The 26,670-nt window shown below is 38.9% G+C and overlaps 1 protein-coding gene across 18 annotated transcripts in view; it reads left to right on the top strand.

The window, feature by feature from the left end:
• Nucleotides 1-26,670, top strand: part of PTPRT (protein tyrosine phosphatase receptor type T) — a 965,600-nt gene that overhangs the window by 741,542 nt on the left and 197,388 nt on the right. For all 18 annotated transcript variants that reach the window (XM_081034722.1, XM_081034718.1, XM_081034731.1 and 15 more), the window contains exon 12: nucleotides 17,537-17,810. In XM_081034722.1, coding sequence (XP_080890848.1) covers nucleotides 17,537-17,810 — 274 coding nt within the window. The remainder of the gene's footprint in view (nucleotides 1-17,536; nucleotides 17,811-26,670) is intronic.

Raw genomic sequence — 26,670 nt, forward strand, 5'->3', positions numbered from 1 at the left:
GGAAATCAAACAGTCAAAACATTCCCTGCTTCACCTTTTTCAACCCCCCAGGCCTGGGCCCCCGAGGCAACTGTATTTTAATTCTTTGCCATTTCTTCTGGGAATTGGCAACGTTACTACGTGCTGTTTTAATGTAATTGATTACAGACATTATCTACTTACTTCTTACTATTACAGATGAGGGTTTAGCTGTCTTAAATCATCCAGTCCTCCCTGCCAGCTTCCCCATGTAGTTATACCAATATTTTTAGTTGAATAAATACACAATAGCTAATTTTATCATTCTAGAAAAGCAGATCACTCCAGTGCCAAGCGGTATACTATTTTTATTATAGTACTGTATAATTAACACAAAGCTTACTGTGTGCTGGACACTACTTTAAGTCTTATATATATTAACTCAGTTAATTCTCATCAAAACTGTCAGGTAAGAACAAATCATCCCTATTTTAAGATGGGGAAACTGAAATGTTAAGTAACCTGCCCAGGATCAAGTAATAGCTGATGTGGGATTTGAACGTAGCAGTCTGGCTCCAGACTCTGAGCTCTTAACCACTATGTTATACTGCCTTTGATTACTCCTCATATCTTGTACAGTTGTCTTTTTTTTTTCAATTTGTCATACAATGTACAATTATTCTATTTTATTCAGGCAATATTTTTACCATACTACTCCTATGTTTTTTCCTCCCAGAGAGTTCTATCATTTCAGTTTTACCATTTAATACTTTTTTTTTTCATTTTCTTTCTCTATTTTTGGTCTTTTTCTCCTGTATGCTAGAAAAATACCAAGCCTGAGATAGCATTTGTTTAAAATTTCAGCAATCCCAATTTTTCCTTTTATAAGCTATTTGCTATTCTCTGATTTTTTTTTTTTCCTCATAGCATCACTCGTTTCTAGAAGCAATCATCTCTCGAACTTTTCTGAGGATATTATTTGGATTTGGGGAGAGAGAGAGAGAGGCTTGCTGACTCTTGCATTATCTCTATTTCCTCTGGAGTCATTTTCGTCCCATTTGAATTAGCTCTTTCATGTTGGAGCATTTCTCACCTTACCAGTGAGCCTTGGTAATTAATATTTAAAAGTAAAGTGTTGTAAACATTGACTAGAAGTGTTGTGTTTGGGGGTGGGGGGGGGTGAAAGCAAACTCTCCAGAGATGAAACCTATCTCCTGCCTGAGGGGTAGGGAATAGACACATCGCGGCCCATGTTTAAGAGTTTGATGACTTTGATCAACACCCCTACAGACTTTTGATCAACACCCCTATTTTCAGCCCTACATTTAACTTCTGCACTCTGCATACCTTACTGCTCGCAGATCAGTGTCTTGTTTGAGATCCATTGGGCAAATCAAATCCTCGTATTCACGTCTTTACAATTTGGGTTTCTTTTTCGTGCCATACCAGATTCCTCTCCTCGGACCATTTTCAGTCTTCCAGAATTTTGTTGAAACCTCTCATCCACTAATGGCCCTTTTCCTGATCTCTTTTTCCTTATGGATTGATATGCTTTTTTTTTTTTTTTAATCTTTTACTGTCATTTTAGTGGGAGCTCATGAGCGACAGGAGATAAATGGAGTGCATTAAATCTTCCACTTTTAACTAGAAATTCACTTACATTATTATCTAAGCCAGTTCTCACAATAATCATTTACGGAGACATTATTACTGTCTTCAGATTTTCAAACACCACTTTAATATTTAAAGGGAGGTCACACAGCTAAGAAGGTTCAAAGCCAAAATTCAAATTTAGTGCAGATTTTAGAATCTGTGCACTTTCTACTCCTCGGTCATAAAGGTGTTTATGGATCTTGAAAATCATTGCCAAATTATTTCCCCAGTTTGATGAATCAATTTATAATGCTAGAGGGGTTATATAATTCTACCAGTGTCATGACAACATCACTGAGATTGCACATTATGCTGTATTTGCCGAGCACTGACACCCAATTCATATATACATTTACTTTGATTATTTGATGGGTTTTACATGGGAGCGTATTACCATTTTGATTTGCATTTCTTGGCTTACTGGCAAGGCAGATTTTTTTTCCATGTGTTTTTATACTATTGACATTTCTATTCTGTGAGTTGTCTTTTAACATCATTTTCCCATTTCCCAATGGCAGTGGTTCTCAACCAGAGTTAAATTGTTCCCCCGAGATAATGCCTGCAAATAGTTTTGGTTGTTGCAACTTGGAAAGGAGGGCTGCTGCTGGCATCTAGTTAGTGTGCAGAGGCCAGAAGTCCTAATAAACATCCTACAAAGTATGGGATCGCCCCACAACAAAGCTCATCCAGCCAAAATGGCAGAGTTAAGAGAAGCCTCGACTTACGAGTTATCTTGATTGCCATTTATTATTTATTTATTTATTTATTTTTAAAATGTGTGATTACGTCAAATGTTCTTAATCTTTTTGGTCATAAGACCCCTTACATTGTTAAAAAAATATGAAGGTCCCCAAGAGCTTTTGTTCCTGTGGGTTTTGTCTGTCAATATTTACAGTATTAGAAATTAAAGCTGCATTTAGAAAATATTGTAATTCATTAAAAATAATATTAAGCCCATTACATATTAATATAAATAACATATTTATGTTTCCCAAAACAATAAAATTAGGGGGAAGAGGTGCATTGTTTCACATTTTTGCAAGTATTTTTAATGTTTGGCTTAATAGAATATAATTGGATTCTCATATCTGTATCTGCATTTCATCTGTTGTCATGAATTCGTTTGGTTGAAATACGTAAAGGAAATCCATCCTCACACAGATATGTAATTAGAAAAAAGAGGGAGTATTTTAATAGCCTTTTAATGTAATTGTGGATATTCTTTTTTTGATATTACACCAAAACTCAGAGAATGGTAGTTTCCTAAAGTTTAGTTGCAATGAAACCATATTAGTGATTTTTAAATATCCTGTTACATTAATATCCATCAGTTATGTTGCACTTTGAATGGATAGTTTATCCTTGATTTTATAACATTATGTATTGGTCATTTGGAAAAAAATCACTGAATTATAAAAATCATCCAAATGTTGACATATTTTATTATATAATATCAAACCATCACATTTGCTAATATCACCACCAATGTCATCAGGAAAGTTTCTAAGTATTGGTAACCTGTCAAATTTGCGGTGACAGGTAAGTTTTCCAAACCTAATTTTCACTTGAAAGCTCAATTATGAACTAATACTCTTTTCTTAAAGTGACAGATAAACTCCATTTATTTTGGAGAAAATGTTTTACCAAATATCTAATGTGAATAACCACAATGTGTCAGTCATTCTTTAAAAACAAAAAAATGGTGCTTCATTAAGAACGTTGACTAGTTTAGCATACAACTCAAACAGAAATAGAAATGTCTTTCCTGAAGAAACCATAGTACTTCAATTACAGGACATGTGATTTATGCATACTTCCCTTTGTGTCACAAGGGTATTAAAAAGACATGGGACTTGAGGGTTGAAATGAACACTTCTTACTGCCTCATCAAAGACATTCTGAAGTAAAACTAGCATTTTGGGGGTTTTCTTTGTGAGTTGTTATGTGGTGGTGAAGAATACAGTAAGAATACAGTAAGTATAGTATAGAAAAAGTACAGTAAGTAGAGTTGTTATGTGGTGGTGAAGAATACAGTAAGTATAGTATAGAAAAAAGTACAGTAAGTAGAGTTGTTATGTGGTGGTGAAGAATACAGTAAGAATACAGTAAGTATAGTATAGAAAAAGTACAGTAAGTAGAGTTGTTATGTGGTGGTGAAGAATACAGCAACCTTGGTTCATTCTAAAGCACCAGAAGTTTTACCCACTATCGCATTGTGTTTGCACTCAGTGCAAATATCAACACAGTGAAAAAAGACAAATACAGTCTTAGCATACTGTTGAAATCGTTTTGATGTTGCGGAATCAATGAAAGGGTCTGGGGGACCCCCAGGGGTTCATAGACCACACTTTAAGAATTGCTAGATTAGAATATGATCCCGTATCCAAGGATCTGACTCACACCACTAATTCAGGGCAAGGCTTCCACAAGAGGAGTTCTGAAATTGGGTGTAAATAAGAATATCTTGGTTCAAGCATCTTATTTCCAGCCCCACAGCCAGAGAGTCATAGTGGGGCTCCGGAATTCAGGGGTGATCCTGTTGTCAGGTGGAGACCTGGCATCTACAGCTCATTGCATTCCTGCAAGTAGCCTCATCTTTGTTTACATTTTCCCATAAGAGGCAATGTTTTGATTGGTGCTATAATTCTTCTATAGCATTTATTTGTCCTCTCTGGCATTAACATGCTGGTTAATTATGATTAATTTATGGTTAATTAATAATCATTCCATTTACCTTTTTAGAGCCGTAGTAGGGCTTTTTGAGGCTAATTGAATTCAGATGGTCTTACAAAGAAGCACTCAGAGCATTTTCACCGGACACTTTCCTTTCCTTAAGCAAATGTCTTTGTTGCATCTAGAGACATCCAACGCACCCTATTGATTACTCTTTTAAACACAGCTGCTGTAGCATCTTTCTCTGTAAAAGCATTACTATGAGTTTTAATCGCAAAGTTTGGAGCCTGAATTCCGGTTGAAGCTAGCCTTGTTCAACTTTTTTTCTTTCCTTTGCTCCTCTCACAACATAAGATGACTTTAGAAAACAACAATGACTTTTCAACTGAGAACTTGGCAGGAGGGCAAAGGGGTTGCTTCCCAGGACTTCTGGGGAAGAAGGCAATATTGGGAAGCCTGAGGTGAGGGAAACAGCCTGGCTCTCCACTGAGGGACATTCAAAGGCTTTAGAATGTTTATTGAAAAACAACAACAACCACAAAACCAGGAAGATTTTCAATTGGTTAAAGTGTTCTATTTCACTTTACTGCTTTTCAAAATTTAATGTGCAAATGAATTAACTTGAGATCTTTTAAAATACAGATTCTGATTCAGATGGGGCCTGAGATTCTGCATTTCCCACACATTCCTAGGTGATGAGGGTGCTGCTGGCTTATGGACCACTGAGTAGCGAGACCCTCCAGCATTCGGCCTCTGTTGGCTCTGAACACTCTTTATTACTTCAGTCTTCTACATTGTTTTAAAGTTACTGTTTAAATTAGCTCTTAACTAATAGAGCTCTTGGTCAGTGGTCGTTGTAAACTGAGTCAACTCTCCATACATTGCTATTGTATTCTTGATTGTTTGAAATGACAGCATTCAACATGAACTTGGAAAATCCCTTTTCTGAAATTACCGAGGGGTGAGATAGACATTCAAAAGTCAACATTACTCAGTAAGCTACAAATGCCGTGTCACCTATGTGCAGAAAACATGATCCTACAGCTAGTTGTAGCATAGTGCATTAGATAATCATTATTTAAGTATTTCCACACTCTTCATTATCTTTGATCCTCATCACAAAGTTGAGGTCGTTAATATAAGTAAAACTTTATTTTATCATTTTATTTTACATAAAGTGTTATTTAGATTCATCACAAAGATAATATATGCTTATATACAAAGTATGAAAAATAAAAAAGGGAAAAGACATCTATAAGTCCATCATAAAATATTAACATTTGGGGTGGGTACTTTTTTCCATTTTCTTCAATAAATTAAAAAATTAGGTTTAACGTACATTTGACCCTCCCTTATAATCTTGTATTCCACTTTTGCCATATATCATAATAGCTATTGTCATTTTAATGATGTACTCATTCTTTTATTTCTCCACCTAGCTAGCAGATTTCCTCCCTACCATTTATTGAACAGTCCTTGCCGTCTGCTGACTTCTGATGCTTCCTATGTGTGTGTTTGTGTGTATGTGTTTGTATGTGTCCCACTGTATCCTTGGTTTGCCATTAGGTCTGTTTCTACTGTTCACTGTATCTGCACCACCCAGTTTAATTATAGCTTTACAAAACATGTTAATATCTACTCCTAACGATGCTTGTGTGCCAGTTGTTCTTAGCTCTTTTCACCCACTTATGTTTCCCTGTGAATTTTAAAATCACTTTATTGTGGTCCCTAAGTAATCCCCCATGGAATTGATTTAAATTGTATTAAAACTCTTATTTAATCTCAAATGGTTACATTAACATGAGGTTTTCCACACCAAAAGAGGGCAAGCCTACCCATGTATTCATTCGGGCCTTTACTCTTTCTCAGGAACGCTATGCCGATTTCTTCAAGTGGCTGACAACCATAGCTACCTCATTAAAATTGTTTCTAGCTAATATCAAGCTTGTGGTATCTTGTGCTATCTTTTCCCCATTATGTTTGCTAACTTGATTTTATTGGTATTTAAGAAAACTGTGTGTGTGTGTGTGTGTGTGTGTGTGTGTGTGTGTTTTACACATTCGATTTGCTTAAACCTCCTGTGAGTTTCTTTAATTAAATTTTATTATCTTGGTTTACTAGTCTAATAATCACATCATCTGTGAATAATGATAATTTTGTGTCCTGCTTTCCAGCTGCAATAACTCTTCTTTTGGTTTTATGTTTTGTTGCATTAGGTAGTGCTCTCTGGAAAATGTTTGTTGCCAAATAATGTTGACAGTTGACCATTTGGTGCTACTCCCAACCTCAAAGGCTAGCTCTCCAGTGAATTTCTCCTATGTGTGATGTTAGTTGTCCCTTTGAAATAGATACTTTAAAACATGAGAAGGAAAAATATCTCTGTTCTTCCATTTATCTTTGCGACTCTTACAAATAGAAATGGATGTTCAATGTTATCAAATGCCTATTTGGCATCTATTTGTATGATCATATTGTTTCCTACTTGGACTTATTCATGTGTTATTTTCCCAGATTTCGTATTACTAAATCTATCTTGTATACCTGAGGTAAATGACCTGCTTATGGGGAACCAATTTAATAGTATATTAGAGGAATAATTCTCAACAGTTTCAGCTACTTTTCCTCTTTTTCTGTCCTATGTAATTGTTTATCTAGCACAGGAATTATCAATTGTTGAAAGATTGAAAGAACTCATTGGAAAAGCCATCTGGCTCCAGTGTTGTTTATTCTAATTTTCTTTTTATGGAATGCTTAATTAATTTATTGTCATTCTTTTTTGTTTAATAACAAAGGCTTCTCATATTCTGAAAATAGGTTTGGTCCTCTCCCATAAGCATTAAACATCTTTGCTCTCGGCAAAACAGTTTATAAAGAGAATGAAATGGTGGTTTTGATTTCCTATCTGATGTGAGAGTTACTTAGGAAGGTTCTTATTCTCCCCAGTTGATCGTTTTTATTTGTTTAGAATTTTGGTTTAATAATTGCTAGTTCTCTCTCATTATATAGAGAGAGTAGAATGTATGCCTTTACTGATACAGAGGCTGTATTGATTTTTGTGTTTGCTCCTTGTCATTTTTATCCTCCATGCTAAACAGTATGCCTACGACAGGATCCCATTAAAATATTGTTTTCTTAGCTGTCATTTTCTGGGAGTAACTTTTCTAATTTGTTGTTTTATTTTTTATTCTTGGATTCAGGCATTTCAAATTTATACATAGACACACATCGTTTTTCTTTTATCTTTGGTGAGTCGCTCTGTTGTTAAAGCTTAAAAAGATGTTTTCCACTCGAGATTGCTTTTTTTATTTTATTTATTTCAAACCTACAGGATGTTGCAAGAATGGCACCATAAACATTCACCGAGAGTTCCTCCCAGATTCACCAGTTATAAACCCTTTTGTCATATTTACTTTCTCTTTCTTCTCTCTCAAATGGTTGCTAGGTTCGCTGTAGTAATCATGACATTTTAAAACCTCTAGTTTGCATCTCCTAAGAAAAAGGCCAGTCTCCTACATACTTGTAGTCACAATATAATCATCACACCAAGAAATGTAAAATTGGTATAATACCAGTATCTAATATATAGCTCTGGTATAATACCAGTATCTAATATATAGCTCATATTCAAATTTCCGTACTTGTCCCAATTAATTGTCCTTTAAGGCTTTTTAAAATCCAATCAAGGATCCAATCAGGGATCACACATTGCATTTGATTGGGTACCTAAAATTTTTCAATAAATAAATTAAATTTTTAAACCATTAGACTATAATGTGGTTTATCATATGTGGTGAGGTCTTAAATTTATCTTTTTTTCTCATAATTTTGGAATTTTTTCAATACTATTTATTGATAAAATTTTATCTTTTCCATTGATTTGTGTTCTATTTGTATGTAAAATTCATACACACACATACACGCACACACACGCACGCACGCACACATCTATCCCATTTTCTTTTAATTATACTGCAGTATTCATGGTTTAATTATTTTAATTTCATGATAAGCTTTAATATCCAGGATTGGTTTTTAAAGTTCATTCCTTTGTTTAAAAAAAAAAAAAAAGTTCTTGATTGTATTTTCTACTTTAAACAAAACTGAAAAACAAAATTGTTGGAATTTCTGAATTAAGGTCACCCACATCTTTAGGGTTCCCAAATGTCACCTAGCTGCCCTCATATTTTGTACAATTTGCTTTTTCCCGAAGAAAACACATCAATTTGGCAAGAATTGACATCTTTACAGTATGTGATGCTTTCAGCCAGGACATCAGCACTTCTATGTATCCATCTTCAATTCAGAGCAATTATTTAACCCCTGCTCTGCCAAGCTCTGTGCTACAAACAGGAGAGATTCTTTTATATCTCTCAGTAGAGGATTTTTTCTTCCCATGTCAGTCCCACACACTTCGTATTTGGATTATCCTTCACTGTTTTTAAAGGACTCTATTCTAGCAGGATTTTCCCATTACCTCTTCCAGCTTGTTTCTCATGGTGAACAGTTTATTCATCTCTATCTTCTATCAAAGCACTTTACTGAATGCTTTTATTAATTTTAAAAGTCTTTCAGTTGATTCTCTTTGATATATTAGGTCACAGTCATATTATCTACAAATGATGATAAATTGCTTTCCTTTCTAAAATGTATCTTTCTTCTGTGTTGTGTCTTATTGCATTGGCCTAAATTATCCCATTTTTAGATGCAAGTTCTAGGGGTAAAGTGACTTGCTCAGCATGTCAGAGAGCTAGTGAGTGCGATCCACAACTAAAACCTCAACCTTGTTTTTCAGTTCAGTGTTGCTTTAGAAAAGGTCACCAACTCAAGGTCATCTATCCAAATATCCGCTAACTAGCCCCATATTTGTCCATCTATCTAGTTGCTTTTTCCCCAAGGAAGGTTGACATTTGCAGGGCTTACAGTGCTCTTTTAAAATGACTCAATCCGTTAAGTGCACACACACACACACACTCACACACACACACACTGCATGATGATGATAAATGACATCAGAGAGAAAATTTCATCACAGAAGTATAAGAGGCCATGTTGGGATTGGGGTTGCTATTCTAAATACACTGGTCAGGTAAGACTTCACTGGCAGAGGTGAAGAAGCAGGCCTTCCCAGAGTGGTGTGTATCTGAGGAAGAGCGCCTCGGGCATAGAGGGTAGCGAATGCACGGGCCTTGAGATAGCAGCGTGCTTAGGAAACAACAACCAGGCCACTGTACCTGCAGAAGAGGTGAGCTAGGATAGTACATCAGAAAGGGCCTTGAAGACATTGGAAAGATTTTGCCTTTTACCCTAAGTAACGTAAAGCCATACAGGGGCTTTGAGCACAGGGGTGTCAGGACCTGAGTCATGTTTCTAAAGGGTCACTCTAGCCACTGCTTTGAGAATAGACTGTTGGCGGCAAGAGTGGAAGCAGGGAGACCAGTTGGGAGGCTATTGCAATATCTAATTAAGAGGTGACGGGGGCTTGGCCGGGGGGGTAGCTGTGGAGATGATGGAAGCAGTCAGATTCTGGATACATGAGTATATTAAAATTAGAACCACACGAGTTGCTTACATGTGATATTGTGAATGAGAGAGGACTCATGATGGAAAGAAAATATATAAGATGTGTCTCATGCCAAGATCAATTAAAGCAAGTTAAACTTATTTTAAATATCGAAAAGGAGGATCAGAAGCTCTAGCCATCTTCAGATGGTTGTCTGGTTTCTCCTTATAAGGTTTCTTTGGCTTTCATCTGAAAATAAGTAAAACTTCATTTGAATTCTTCGTTTGAAATTTTATGGTTCCTTTACACAATATATATTTTTTCTTCTAAGCGCTACTCAAAATCCACTTTTGTTAAATTTATCAAGTGCAATTCAATCACAAGAGAAGGGTCCAAATGGAAAACAAGGCAAATCTCTGTTGTCTAATTTGATAATAATGCATGCAGCGATTGTGTTGGCTCCGGACAACTTTTATAGAGCACTTTACTCTATACACAGCACCTCCTAAACATATTTCTCATTCTATCCTCACACTGTCCTGGAAGCACTCCTCTTCTCAGAATTCTTCCCTGGCCGAGTTCCTTTTTTTGCCCTCATCTCTTTGGATTGTGGTGAATAGTTAATATCTGTCTTCCTCCTCTCAGTTTTGAGCTGCTGGTGCCAGAGGCCGTGCTACATTCAACTTTGCACCTGTTACACTCTAACCACCCAATAAATAGCTGGTGAATAAGTGAGTAAGTACATGAAAGACAGACAGAGGGGGCAGTGGGTCACACAGCTAGTCAGAGGTCAACCAAAGAAGCAGATGCATGTACACTGACTAAATTAAACAGCAAATGTGTACTCCTCCCCATTTCCTTGCCTCCTCCGAGGGCTACTGTGACTGGGCAAATAGTGAATGAAAACAGGAATTCCCAGAGCCTTGGAAGAAAGGTTGGCTAACTGAGACATACCACTGTAAATTTCAGCTCCATCGTTCCACTGACCTTTAATGGGGTGGATGCTATTGCAGTGCTAGGTTCTGTTGGGGATTACAAAGCTTGCACTTGTTTCTTAGCCCGTCTTGTACAGTAACGCCAAAGGTTTATCGTAGCATTTTTGTATTAAAATGTGTGCACAGTTGAATGCAAAAGCACAGACTTTTGAAGGGAAAAGGAACGTCCAAGATGATTCAGTCCATTTCCTTCATTTCTTTAATGGCTTTATTGAGATATAATTTCCATACCATAAAGTTCACCCATTTGAAGGGTACAACTCAATAATTTTCAGCAAATGTGTAAGGCTGTGCTGTGATCACCACAATCCCATTTTAGAACATTTCCGTGATGCCGTAAAAACACCCTGTGCCCAAGTGCAGCGGTCCTGTTCCCACCTCCAGTCCTAGGCAATCACTAATCTGATTGTTGTCGCTGTAGAAATGACCTTTTCTTGACATTTCATACGAATGGAATCATACAATGTCTAGTGTTTTGCCTCTGGCTTCTCTCATTTAGCATAATATTTTTCAGCGTCATCCATTTTGTAGAATATATCAGTAGTTTGTTTCTTTCATGGCCGAGTATTTACACACACACACACACACACACACACACACACACACAATTTATCTGTTCACCAATGAATGGAAATTCAGATTGTTTTAATACTTTGGCTATTATGAGTAATGCTGTTATTAGCATTTGTATGCAAGTTTTGTGTAGACATACATGATTTTTTCATTTCTCTTGAGTAGAAACCTAGGAATGGAATGGCTGGGTAAAAGGTAGTTTTATGTTTCTTTTTAAGGAACTACCAGACTATTTTCCAAAGTGACTGAACCATTTTATGTCCCCACAGCCATGTATGCTGGTTCCAGTTTTTCCAGATCCTTGCCGACACCCTGTTGTCTGTCTTTTTCCTGATAGCCATTCTAGTGCATGTGCACGGTCGTTTCTCCTTGCACTGTTAATTCACATTTTCCTAATGACTAATGAGGTTGGCCATTTTTTCACAAGCTTATTAGTCACTTGTATTTCATCTTTGGTGAAATGTCAAATCAAGTCTTTGGCCAATTTTTTAATTCGATTGTTTGTCTTATTATTATTGAGTGGCAATGGGTCATTATGTATGTTGGATATGTCTTATCAATACACGTGATTTGCAACTATTTTCTCTCAATATGTAGCTTGTCTTTTCATTTGCCAAATGGTGTCTCTTGAAGCCTAAGTTTTAAAAACATCTAGTGACATTGAACTTATCATATTTTTCCCCATTAATGGGTCCTGCTTCTGGTGTCGTATCTACGTACCTTTTCCTAATCCAGTATCACGAAGATTTTTCTTCTATCTTTTCTCCCAGAAGTTTTATAGCTTTATATTTATACATTTACAGTTTTAGGGACTCTTGCATTTAGGACTATGACCTATTTTCTGTTAGTTCTTCTTTAGATTTTCACATGTGGATATTCAATTGACCCAGCATTGTTTGCTTAAAAGATAAACCTTTTACCATCAAATTGTCTTTGCATCTGCCAAGAACCAATTGATTATAATGTAGTGGTTTATTTCTGGACTCTCAATTCTCTTTCATTGATCTATATGTCTGTGCTACCATGTTTCCCCAAAAATAAGACCTAACTGGAAAATAAGCCCTAGCATGATTTTTCAGGATGACATCCCCTGAACATAAGCCCTAATGCGTCTTTTGGAGCAAAATTTCATATAAGACCCGGTCTTATTTTCAGGGAAACATGGTATGTCGATCTGTATTGATTTTCATAAGTTGTGAAATCACTATAAGCCCACCAACTTTGTTCTTATTTTTTATATTGTTTTACCTGTTATGGATCCTTGCACTTCTATACACATTTCAGTGTTAGCTTGTTGGATTTTGCCAAAAGTATCCTGGAATTCTGATAGAGGTTGCATTAAGCCCATAGAAAAATTTGATGAGACTAGCCATCTTAACAATATTAACTATTCCAATTCATAAACAAAGAATGTCTCTCCATTTAAATAATCTTAAATTTCTTCCATGTTTTACACTTTTCATTGTTCAAATATTCCAATCCTTTTGCTTAGATTTATTTCTAAGTATTCTTTTTGATACTATTTGAATGGGATTATTTACTTAATTTCATTTTCAGATTGCTCCTTGCTAATGATAAAAATATAATTGATTTTTGTATATTGATTTTATATCCTATGACCTTGTTGAAATTGAAAATGTGGTGTATATATAGACAGTGGAGTGTTATTCAGGCTTAAAAAAAAGATGGAAATTGTGCCATTTGCAAAAACATGGATGAACCTGAAGGATGTCATGCTAAGTGAAATAAGTCAGGCACAGAGAAGCAAATACTGCATGATCTCATTTATAGTTGGAATCTAAAGAAAAGTCGGACTCAAAAAGCAGAGAATAGAATGGTGGTTGTGAGAGGCTAAAGGGTAGATAAAATGGGGAGTTGTTGGTCCAAGAGCTATGCAGAATGACTAAGTTTTGGAGATCTGTATAATATTGCATTTTATACTTGAAATTTGTTAAGAGCATAGATTTTAAGTATTCCCACCTCACACAGTGGTAACTATGTAAGGTGATGGATGTGTTAGTTGGCTAAATTATGGTAATCATTTTACAATGCATACATAAAGCATCACATGGTATACCTCAAATATATATAATTTTTATTTGTTAATTATACCTCAATAATGCTGGAAAAGCCAACCCATAGAAAATAGACTCATGGAAACAGAAAGCAGATTGGTGGTCAGAGGGTACAGAACTTAAGAACCTTGTGTTTAATTTATGTGCGTCATATTTACTATCATATATCAATCTACCAGATTAGCAAATAAAACTGAGAAATTTTTAAATTATTTATTAATTGAAAAAATTTTAAATAAAAGTTACTTTTATTTAAAATAATAATGGTAAACCTATTGCATGGTAACAGAAAGTATTTGTGTGAAAACAATTATTTTCCAAAACAAAAATGATTTAGCGAGAAATGTAGCATTGTTTTACATTTTTGATAATCTTTAACACCTGGTGGACTCAAAGTTTGCTAGACTCCATATCTGCTTCTGCATTCAAACTATTACATTATGTTGTTAGATTGAAGTAAATAAAAAGAATTCGGCCTCATACGGTTTTGAAGTCCTATAACTTTTAAAGAATTCCACAGTACACTTGTGAGACACCGAAAGTACAGAAGACAAATAATATCTTAGTGTTATTCTGAGATTAGTTTTGATCTTACAGATCACCTCACCAAGTCTCAGGGATGCTGGGTGGGCTTCTGCTCCCCACCCCGGGCCATCGTGGCTTCCCCTATCGTGCCTTTCCCCATCTTGGCTTTCCTCCTTCATGGCTTCCCCCCTCACATACAGATGCCTGCCTTGCACTGCCCTATCTAATAGCTCAAGACTGAATTGTTTGGGAAGGAGCGGGAACAGCACAGACATCTTGAACTCTATTTATGAGTACTGAGGTTGCTTTGTCGTATTGATGAGGGAATTCTGGTGATTTTGTGTGGATTCTGTGAGAGAGTAGAGGAGTACAAAATATTGGTGTTGGAAATGAGGATTCTCATTGTAAGAAAAAGGCAAGACAAATATGGAATGGGGAAGGTGAGGAAGAGTCGTGTGTTAGTGATATTGATGATATCAGTGTGAACAATCAGTATGAATTTTTGATGTTTAAAAAATGCATTTCTTCATTTTGTCCAATACAAGGGCACAGAAGCCCTGGCACCACAGGAGCAATGAGCTTACTGGGTACCCAGATCTTGCTTTCTAATGTCTGATTACCATCCTGGTAAAGAGGGCACAGGTAAGGCTTGAACCCCTTGTGGAGCCAGCAAGCAAAGGTGTGCTCGATGACCAGTGGGACCACCCAAGGATGTGGGAGCTGCCTGGAGGGACGCCCACGGGACTTACACAATTTTTATTTTACAATTACTTAGCTATTTTACATTCATACATATTTATCAATTCCGTGTACCTGTGGCTCTTGTACAACTATAAAAGTAAAACAAATTTTCCAAATAAACAATATCATAATAATAGAAAAACACAAAATGGTGGTGGAAAAGGCACCGTGACTGGTGGAACCTCACCATTTGTCTCAGCTACATAGGGTGGAAACAAAGGCTGAAACTACCTTGTTTAACTGGACCTCTGCTCTTATGCAAGTTTCATGAGGTTATTGGTCAGAATTGCCCTGTAGGGGACACTGTTGGTGCCCACTAAGACCCCTCCATACCCCTCTTCGTGCAGTGTGCCCATCCCCAAACTTCTATGTGTTTTGATTCAAATGGCTCTCGGCTGTGACCTTCTTTGAAGGTTTGCCATCAGTCTACCAGAGCCACCTTTCCTGTCCCACTCACGGAATCGGGAGTGCCTGGGAGTTTATGTCTCTGCAGTGGAGTCCATAACCAATACCGATTGGTCCTGAAGGCCCAAAAGCCCTTGGCTGAAGATGAGACAAACTCTGGAGTACAATTTATGCTCCAGAGCTCCCTGTAGCAACAGGCTGAGATGAGACTGGAACTTCACCTGAAATCGCATTCTTGCCCGGCTTCCTCCCCTCTTGTCTTCCTTATTCCCCTACTGGTTCCTCCTGAGTCCACTTCCTTCACACATCATTCGCATGGAAACTTGGCTCAGGGTCTGTTTCTGGAAGAACTTGAGGTAAAACAAGCCTGTTTCTGGGAGAGCATGAGCACACATGTGCTCTTCTGAAGTCAGGCAGTCTTCACCTGTTAGCTGCAGCACACTCGGTCATCCGATGTCGGCATTCTGAATGGGGACAGCCCTTCCCTAGATATAGAAAATGGGCCAGGACGTGTCAATGGTGATGGATGGATAGCTCTGATAGGTCCCCTATCCCTCTCAGAGAAGCGTGAGCTCAAGAATCAGAGGTAGCAGGAGGACCTGTCTGCAGGGCTCTTTAAAGCCTGAGGAATTCCTGCAAGGTTTGCTCTTAAAGGCATCTGAGGCACTGCCCTCTATGGATTGGGGGTCTTGGGACCAGAGGAGAGTATCCTTGTCTCGGGAGACAGTGAAACTAAAAGGTGGAAGTTGCAGGCAAGCCTGAGTCTGAAAAGTTGGGGTGAAGAGAGGTGGGGGTGAATCATTACAGCAAAGAGGATGAGCATTGGACACTGACAGTGAGCTTCAATGAGGGCACAAAGTCCAAGGAGATGAAAGAAGGTACCAACTCCTTGATGTTGCATGGTTAGGTGGGGCTGCGGCATAGTTTTTAGGGTCCCACAAGATAAGACTGAAAATAAGTTATGCAGAAAATATGGTCATAAATGTCTATCTTATCATTGGGAGAAATAGAGGAGGTGTCACAGGAGGGGAAAATGTGTGAGTAAAAGCTCTTGTGAAGTGAGCATTTTAAATTCTTCTTCTCTCACACTAGCAGGATTTTTTTTCTGCTAAAGAAAAAAATCCCTTTCCCTTAGAAATAATCCTGAATAGTTTATTGCAGCCACTTCTTTTGCACTAGAGATATGACTGTTGGAGGGTTGATCTCATTTAGGTATGATTTTTGTCATTACCAACAAGCTGAAAAGAGATTTGATAAGTATGTATTTCTAGAGACTGATGATGAGATAAAGTTACTTCAAGAAACAAAAATAATACCCACTTTCAAGGTTTTTCCCACACCCTTTCCTAAAGTATGTGTGTCAGGGTGAGGAAAATAGCAGCACATGCACGTGCTGTTTCTTCTCTTCTCCTCCTTAATCTTTGAAAGAGGCTGGATCCACTGAAAAAAGATTTATATGACAAAATGGTTTATGGCTTTCTGGCTGTGATTGCAAATTTGCCTCTGAACGGACAAGCTGCAAACTCAGTGGCTGTACTTTGGCACATTAATCCCAATTGTATGTGAACCATATGTTGGCAACACAATTGAACCCCCCCAAAATCCTTTGCTGTTCTTTGTGATTTCTGTTGAGCTGGGTGGGATAGAGCTAAGCAGCTTAGGCTGCCAAATAAAAACTGCTCAGAAGGCCCTTTGTACATTGCGTTGGCTTATGGAAAAAGGAGGAAGGCAGAGAAAAAAGAAAGGGTAGTGAACTGTGAATAAAAAGTCTGGGTTTCCTCTTTAACTGCAGCTTGACACTCATGAGGCAATCCACCTGAAAGGTAGTGCTTTCTTCTGAAAGGTAGACTGCGAGCCCCATGCCAGGATTAGGAGTTTCGATTTTGTCCTTCAGATAATGGAGAGCCTATGAAAGTGTTTGAAGAGGGACAGTATTACATTATTAGGAAGATCAATGGCTGGACTGGTTAGTTGATCAGATAAATTAGAGGCAAAAAGACCCGTTGAGTCCAGGTGAGATGTGACCTTAACATCATGAGTGAGAGGAGGGAAAAGATGGAGAAGCAGGAGCAAACTGCTGCTGTTAAGCCAACCGGGCTTGTTGATTAGAGGTGCAGAGTAAGAACGAAGGGGGTAGAAATTGAGGATGAGCCCCACATCCAAGATCTGGGCCCTTGATGGGCAGCGCTACCCTTCGCTCAGGAAGAAACGCAGGAGGAGCAGGCAGGTTTGTAGGGGTGGGGACTGAGTTGCACTTCAGATGTATCCAATGTGAGCTGGCTTTGGGACATTTACTGGGAGGTCGATTCTACAAAGCAGTGGAGTTAGAAGTCTGAAGCTCGGGAGGGAGGTTTCGTTGTAGACAGAAGTGATGTTGATGACTAACAAGGTCATCCCTCCAGATGGTCGTTCATCTGCCTCTTTTATGTCCTGTCCAGTGTTTATCAGCTGGTTGTCAAGGAGGAGAGACTGCAGAAGTCACGGAGGGCAGCTGACATCATTGAGTGTTTCGCGGTGCCCGTGAGCTATAGGAATGCCTCCAACCTCGATTCCCTGCACTATTTTGCTGCTGAATTGAAGCCCGCCAACCTGCCTGTCACACAGCCTTTTACGGTGGGTGACAATAAGACCTACAATGGCTACTGGAACCCTCCTCTTTCCCCGCTGAAAAGCTACAGCATCTACTTCCAGGCACTCAGCAAAGCCAATGGAGTAAGTATGGCCACACGGGGGCCATTTCTTGCCTCTTTTGTATTTTTCCCTTTCTCAAATGACACATTGACAAGCTAAGGTCCATGGACCAAATCCAGCCTCCTACCTTTTTATTATTTTTTTGTAAATAGGGTGCTTTGTCTTTACTACGGTAATGCCTTTTCTTTCTTTTTTCTTTTTTTATCCAGTCCTATTCCCTCATTTCTTCAGAGCAGAGAACTGAGGCTCCAAAAGGAAACGTGGCTTAAGCCAAGGAGGTCACCTGGCTAGTAAAAGTAGAACTAGGAGTCGGACAGGTGCCTCTGCCTTTTGTTCTAAGGCTCCTTTCACCATGCAATGGCCTTTGAATGCAGACCCATGTTCTGCTCAGAGTTTGCAATGAAACCATCCTTCACAAATCATGGTCTCCCAGGGGATTGTGCCATTTATGTAGCCTATGGCTGTTTTGGTGCTGCAACAGAACAGTTAAGTAGTTGATACAGAGATTCTATGCCACATAAAGCCTACAATATTTGTTATACGGCCTTTTACAGAAAAAGTTTGCAGACCCCGGTATTATGGTAAAAAAAAAAAAAATGGTGTTTCACTTGGGCAAATCACATGGCCCATCCGAGTCTTGATTACCTGTCTATACAATAATACCTATCAATTTGATATCTGTGAATGTACTGAGCATATTTTAATGGTAATCAGTGAATACTAGCCCCTTTATCGTTACCATTAGTCACAGTAGAAAATGTTGTTCTCCCAAAGACAAGGTAACCTTTTTTGTGTGTCACATATTTCGTTGGTCAAGGAGGTGTGCCTGTCATAACACCACAAAATCACAAGGCTGGAAAGGATCTGAAAGGTCACCCAATACCACCCTTCCTCCTCATACACACGAAACAGAGCTTCAATCAACATTATAATATCACAGTTAACTGGTGTTAGTGTTTATTCTTGAATACCTCCAATGACAGAGAACTCACTTCTTTATGTGGAAACTTTGTGGATCTTTTCAGGGGGCTGTGGCTCTATGAAAGATTTTTCATTGAGCTGACTTAAATGTATCTTTTATTGTACCGTGTACCCATTGTCCTCAGTCCATACCCTCAGGGCCCAAAAGCATCAATGCTATCACTTTCTCAGGTGGTATTTTTTTTCCAGTTATGTAAGATCGTTTCCATCATGAGCTTCCCCTCTACACAAACACACCCATCTGGTCTTATGTTCTGCGAACTAAATATCTTTAGTTCCTCTTATGACACAAGTTGGTTTTCTTTTTCCATCTAAGATGCCTTTGTGGACATACTCCAGGTTTCCCTGTTTCATGAACAAATATATAATGGACACAGATATATGCTAGGCCCCTAGAGTTCATATCACAGTTCTGTAGTAGGTGCCATCCAAGAGCTTATATAAAGGGAGTGTGGTGTGTGCCATGTTTCACAGTGTATCTGGAAAAGCAAGGTGCTCAATGGAGAAGGGAAAGCTGAGACAAAAGGAAGGTATGCTGAAGTATGTGGAAAATAGCCTGTACAGGCTCTGGTGGCCAAGACAGAGCGTTTAGTCTGTTGGTGGCAGACATTACCTTGCAAGAAACCTGGTTTGAGGAGCTAATTAACATTTAAAATGTCCACAGACCCATTTAAATTCCACATTGGTATTTCAGTTCTGCATTTATTATTGGTTCAAGCAACACTCCTCACAGAGAATATAAAACCACATAGAGAAGCTCGCAGCCCGCGTTCCACCTGTCCATCTGGTCTTCCCTCTGCATGAAACACTGACGTACTGAGGAGGAAGACATCACGATGGGAAGAAGCATCTAGGGGTCCATCTTGTTCTTGGTTCTTTGCGTGCCATACTGGCCAGCTTACTGGTTCAGCACAACTATGAGTAGGTGTGGCTCTCCCTGCTCTTGGCAACATAGCAAGAGGGTTTCCATGCTGTTGGGTTTCCATGCTGTGAATAAGAGTCATAGCTGCACTCAGTTTGCACTCTATCACATTCCTCCCAAGAGGCTCCTAAACACCCAGCAAGAGATCGAGGCCATAGAATCGAAATTACTGAAAGGTGGACTCCAGGAGGACTGTGGTTGGTCCTGAGCAGACAAGGAGGGCTGCTAGAGATTTTGCTCCTCAAAAGTCACACGACACACACACCCCTTCTCATGACATGGGATTTTGCCATTGAAAATAAAGTCACCACACTCCGAAGCTATCTCATCTAGGAAACAGTTTCTACTTCTGCTTCCAAGATAAGCAAGGCCATTAATTACTAATGCCTTCGATCCCACACAGTGAGTCCTCCCATTTTGGAAGTAAGATTTGCAGTAATGAAACACAACCAGGAATGGAATTGGATGGGTGCTTAGGCCAGGTGTCTTGAGGGTGTATACAGTTGGCCTCAGAGGAACACAGAGGAAAAGCTGTGGGCCCTGGGCACTCAGAGTGTTGTAGTGTTCTAGCAAGAGAAATACTACCCATTGCTTCAAATTACTGTATTTAGTATTAAGTTTTACTGAAAAGAAAGAGTTGGGTGAAAGGGTCAGAGGAGATCAAAAGCTATTCTCCGCCTAACAAATCGGTGCCCGGCCCCACCTAGATTTCTCCACATCAAAAAGGGCAGCACACAGTGCAGTGAAGCCTGGAGGATTTCTGAGGAGAAAATGTTATAACCCACAAATTCCTTACCAGCCGAGTTGTTGTTCTTGTGCAAACACATCAGAAAGAGCTTCTCAGTATCCAGGGGCTCCCACATGGCCTATTTCTAATGAATCATTCAAAGAGCAATTGGCCAAGCAATGAATCAAAATAAAGAAATCAAGACTAGAGAAATACGGAATAAAATGACCCATAGTGAGCATGGCAACTAATTAAACATAGTGTAGAGCTAAACAGTTGCTCTAAACATGTAACAAAATAGAAGGTTAATATAAAAACTCATTACTTCAAGAGAAGATATATAATGTGAAAATTGACAATTAAGATCTGGGTCTATAATTCACTATTATGTCAACAAAATCTGAGAGAGTTGGAGGGTTGATGGGTGTAAATAAAAATCTGCTAATGTTTCCACTTGAGACAGAATGGAACAAATACTGCTATTTTATTTTTGATACTGAGAATTTTTTTTTTTAAGTATAGTTTGTAAACACAAAAGCAGCCTTCCAAACTGTAATTGAATATCCAGGAAACAACAATCTACAAAGAAAAGGGGGAGAAACAAAGGAAACTATGTAAGTAAATGTAAAACTCAGCAACTATAACACAATCCAAAAGCACTAGATTTGATTTTTTTTTTTTAAAGTGGTGCTTTGCTCCTCTCATAAAAGGGGGAAAATATATCTTGGGTCAAGTAAAACTCAGGATTCAGCAAACCCATGTCACTGGAAGATTAAAAACAAAGAAAGAAACAAAGTTGTGTTAAACTAAAACAAGTTAAAGGAAAGCATAATGGTCATTTGTTACAAGATAGTTGTGGTCCAGGTTGAATTATTGACTATGAATTTCATTGCTCCCAGCCCTACGTGCAAATTTCAGTCACAGGTAAGAGAATTTTAGGGTCCAGATATTATTCTGTGGATATTAAGGATGATTAATTACTTAAGGAAACATCTATCAAGCACATACTATATGTTTAAAAAAAAGGTACTTCTAAGTGCTCAGAGTCCTGGCAGGTATTTTCATAAAGTGTGAGTTGTTCATAGGCACTCGTGTTGGGGTGTTGACCAGATTAGTGACATCACATTGACCCTTTTGGTGCTTTCTTACAGAATACAATGGCATTCCTGTCTGTTAGGGCACAGTCCTTGGTGCTGAATTCTAAGCATCTGTCTTTCTTGTGAAGAGGGCCGTATTGTTTTTGTTTTGTTTTGCTTTGCTTTAAGATTTTTATTAAAAATACGGCTAACATACAATACAGGTTTCAGGTGTACACCATAGTTATTCAACATTTCTATACCTGGAGAAGTGATCACTACAAGTCCAGCAACCATCTGACCCCGTTCTGTGCTATCACAATATTATTGACTATATTCCCCGTGCTGTACGTTACATCCACGTGACTTATTTGTTTTATCCTGGAAATTTGAACCTCTCATTACCCTTCACCTTTTCCCCTCTTTCTAAAATTTTCAATTAGAGTTGACACTCAATATTATTTTGTTAATTTCAGGTGAACAGCATAGTCGTTAGACATTTGTATAATTTAAGAAGTGATCCCCCTGACTAGTCTGGTACCCACCTGGCACTCTACATCGTTATTACCATATTATCGACTATATTGTCTATGCTGTACTTTACATCCCAATGACTATTTTGTAACTACCAATTTGTACTTCTTAATTCTTTCACGTTTTTCACCCTGTCCCTCAGGGTGTCCCTCCCATCTATAACCCCAATAAATCTAGTACCTATCTGACACCATACGTAATTATTACAATATTATTCATTATATTCCTTCTGCTATACCCTACATCCCCATGACTATTTTGTAACAACCAATTTGTCTTTCTTAATCTTTCTTAATCTTCCCATTTTTCATCCACCCTCTCAATCCCCCTCCCATCTGGCTGCTGTAAAATGTTCTTTGTATCAATGAATGTGTTTCTGTTTTGTTTCTTTTTTTATTTTGTTCTTTAGATTCCACAGATAAGTGAAATCATATCTGTCTTTCTCTGTCTGACATACTCCACTTAGGACAATACCCTCCAGGTCCATTCATGCTGCCACAGATGACAAGAACTCATTCCCATCCATGGCTGAGCAATATTCCATTGTATACATGTACCATCTCCTCTTTATCCATTGTCCCATTGTCGGACACCCAGGCTGCCTCCACATCCTGGCTGTTATAAATAATAATGTTAGTGAACATATGGATGCACTCATCCTCTAGAAGTAGCATTTGGGTTTTTTCAGATAAATACCCAGAAGTGGGATTACTGAGTCCTTCTTTGTCTCTTGTTATATCCTTTGTTTTAAAGTCTATTTTGTCTCATGTAAGTATTGCTATTCCACCTTTTCTGTGTGTTTTTTTCCATTTCCATTTTCATGAAATATCTTTTTCCATGCTTTTAAGTCTGTGTGTCTTTCGATCTGAAGTAAGTCTCTTATAGGCAGCATATGTAAGGGTTTTGTTTTCTTATCCATTCAGCCACCCTATGTTTTTGATTCAAACATTTAATCCATTTACATGGAAAGTAATTGTTGATAGACATGTAACTCTTGCCATTTTATTATTCATATTTCTTTTTTTTTTCCATCTCAAAGACTGATTTGGTGGTGGTGAACTCCTTTAGCTTTTTCTTATCTAAGAAGCTCTTTATCTGTCTTTTGATTTTAAATAATAACCTTTCTGGGTAAAGTACCCTTGGTTGTACATCCTCACTTTTCATCCCTTTGAATATTTCCTGCCAGTCCCTGCTGGCCTACAAATTTTTCTGTTAATAAATCAACTTATAATCTTATGGGAGCTCCCTTAGGAGATATTATTTGCCTTTCTTTTGCTGCTTTTAAGATTTTCAGTCTTTAACCTTTTCCATTTTAATTATACTGTGTCTGGTGTGGGACTGTTTGTGTTCAACCTGTTTGGGACTCTGCGCTTCCTGGGCTTGTATGTCTGTTTCCTTCACCAGGTTAGGAAAATTTCCAGTCATTATTTCTTTAAATACGATCACAATCCCTTGCTTTCTCTCTTCTCCTTCTGGTACCCCTATGATGGGAATGTACGCTTTCTGTTGTCCCTGAGGTCTCTTAAACTAGTCTCATTTTTTTGAATTCTCTTTTTCTTTTTGCTGTTCTGATTGAGTGTTTCATGCTACCTTGTCTTAGAAATCATTGATTCAATCCTTTGTTTCATCTAGTCTTCTGGTGATTCCTTCTAGTGAATTCTTCATCTCAGTTATTGCATTTTTCACTTCTGACTGGTTTTTTTTTTTTTTATGGTATTGAATGTCCTTTTTAATGCCTGCTATCTCTTTGTTGATGTTCTCACTAAGTTCCTTGAACATCCTTATAACCATTGTTTTGAAATCTGTATCTGGTAGGTTGCTGGCCTCCATTTTGTTTAGTTCTTTTTCTGGAGTTTTCTCCTGTCCTTTCTTTTGGGACATATTTCTTTGTTTCCTCATTTTGGGCTGTCTCTCTGTTTGTTTCTATGTGTTAGGTAGATTTACTATGTCTCTTGCTGGTTGGTAGGTGTCCTGTGGGGCCCAGTGGCACAGTCTCCCTGATGGTCAGTGCTGGGTGCCCCAGCTGTGTCCCTTGTGTGGGTTGTGTGTGCCTTCCTGTTATGTGGCCTTATTGCTATTGGCTATATGTCAGTCGTTGGTGTTTATCCTCAGTCTGGCTGGCTGTGGGGTTTGACCATATCCACAGCTTACAGGCTGCTGTGCTAGGGGGCTTACCACACAGTGCAGGATTTGCCCCATTGGTCTCTGGTGCCTATTTAGACCACCCTTTGGGAGTGCTACTTGTGGGGTTAAGTGGGTGGTGCTCTGCTGTGGTCTGAAGCCAACCTCCAAGTATATTGGTTCTGGGCCCTCTTGGGAGGGGCTCTGGTGCAGGCTCTGGTCAGGGACTACCTGGTAGGAGTGACAGAGTGATCCACAGTTGGTCACTGCCTGTGCTGGACCTGGAGCCATGTGGGAGAGGTCACACTGTGAACTGAGGACAGCTGCCACCAGTACTGGGCCTGGGGTAGCTCTGCAGAAAACCAGGACACACTGAGGTTTGCTGCTGCCTGCTGCCTGCTGCCTGCTGCCAGTTGCCAGCTCCAATAAGGTTCACCTGCCAATAAAGCCTCCTGTGGTAGGGAGTTGGGTATGGCAGGAGCTCAGTGAGTCAGCAGGGCAGAGTTGAAGAGCTCACCAGGCCGATCAGATTCAGATTTGGCCGTGAGCATAGGGGGAGGGTTTAACACAGGAACGCTAGTGCCCATCTGATGGTGGAACGAGAGAAGGACCCACATGGGGAAAATGCTGACTGTCCCCCAGGCCTCCCTCCAAGGCCACACACCTCAGTTTGCTCCCCATATGCCTCTGACACCCCCCGAGTCACTGTTTCTCCCCCGGAGCCCAGGGTGAGTGCCTGTGAGCCCAGGGTGAGTGTGTGGGTGCTTTAAGAGGATGTCTGGGTTGCCCGCAGCCTTCTGTACCACCCGGAAGGTCAGAATCCCCACTGTTTTTCACAGCCAGATGTTGTGGCGGCTCCTCTTCCTGGCACCAGTACTCCTGGCTGGGGAGCCTGCGGTGGGGCTGGGGTCCCACGCTCCTCCATGGGGAACCTCCCTGGTCGAGATATCCTTCCTGATTCTCAACCACCCCTTGGAAGTTTGGGGCCAGCTGGTTTGCATCTCCATCCCTTTTCCCAGTCTTTATGCGGCTACTTCTTTAGATCTTTAGTTGTAAAACTTCTGTTCAGCTAGACTTCAGATGGTTCTCCATGTTTATAATTTAGTTGTAATTTTGATGTGTTCCTGGGATGAGGCAAGCACAGCATTTATCTACTCTGCCATCTTGGATTGTTCTTCTCTATCACCATTTGTTTTGGATACAGCAATATTATAGATTTACAGTACTGTAGAGTTGGATGGATTTTGAATTGTCATCTAGTCTAGACCAGAAGCCAACAAGAAATCTCCAATGAAGCATTCTTGGTAGGTCATTAGATAGCTTCAGCTTGACCACTGCAATTCTCTAGATGAAAAGAGACGTGATTCTTTGGGGAGCCGGTACAATTATTAGAACTTTCTTCCTTCTATAAAGCCAAATTCTGTCGCCTTAACTCTGTCCTCTTGAGCACTTGTATTGATTTCAAACAACTCAAATCTTCTCTTTTTTCTCACATCAGCCTTTTGAAGAAAATATAACAGTACCAACTACCATGCCTGGCCACCCAGGCCATTTCTCATTGATGTTTGACATGCAGTTACTTCTGTTTCTCATGTGGCATGATTTCTGTATTTCTTTAATCCTATGTATTCTGTTCTGTCATAGACAGACTGCTTTTTTCCAATGCCTCCTTAAAAGGGAGTACCCAGAACCTAGCATTGTTCTCCAGATGTAGTTATACCTGCTACATTTTAACTACCCTTTTTCTCTGACTATTTCCTAAGACATTATTTCCAAGATATTTTTCTCACTTTAGGGCCTTCATTCAAGCTGTTATTATTATTATTATTTTACCTGAATCTCTCTTTTCTTCGTTCTTTGCAGAACTTGTACCTTCTCATTTTTCAGACCTCATCATTAATATCATGTCTCTGGGAACTTCCCAACCATATCTAAGAGTCGTCACACCACTATGCACTTGCTGCTAACTTGTTCGTTTTCTTTATAACACTGGCATATTTTTAATTGCACTTGTTTTGTGTAGTGCATGCCGCCCTTGTTAGACTGAGTTCCAGGAGGTAGGAACTCTTGTTTTGTTTGCTGCTGTATGGTCCATACTGAGTACAATATTTAGCACATAATAGATACTCAGTAATCATTTTATGAATGAATGAATGAATGAGTGTACAAACTGTTTCTTGTCTCTGAATCTCAGTTTCCTCACTTATAAAATTGAAATAGCAATTCATACTTCACACAATCATTTTGAGAATCAAAGGAGAAAACATCTTGAATACTGAAAGGCACCAAGTAAGTGTGAATAATCTGAATTTCCATTCAATGTAGCATGAGAGATGTGGTTCTGAGCTATTTTCACCACTGACAGATGAGCCCTAAAGGAGTTTACTACCATCACAGTAGTAAGACTTTTCCACAGCTGTCTCATTTCCCAAACTCCAAGCTTCTGGGCAGCCTTGATTTCCTCCAAATTCTCCAAGTGGTGCCTAGAGTAGCTGTCTCAGTTGTAAACAGCGGGTGGAT

Source organism: Rhinolophus hipposideros (genome assembly GCF_964194185.1).
Source record: "Rhinolophus hipposideros genome assembly, chromosome: 22".
Classification (NCBI taxonomy): domain Eukaryota; kingdom Metazoa; phylum Chordata; class Mammalia; order Chiroptera; family Rhinolophidae; genus Rhinolophus; species Rhinolophus hipposideros.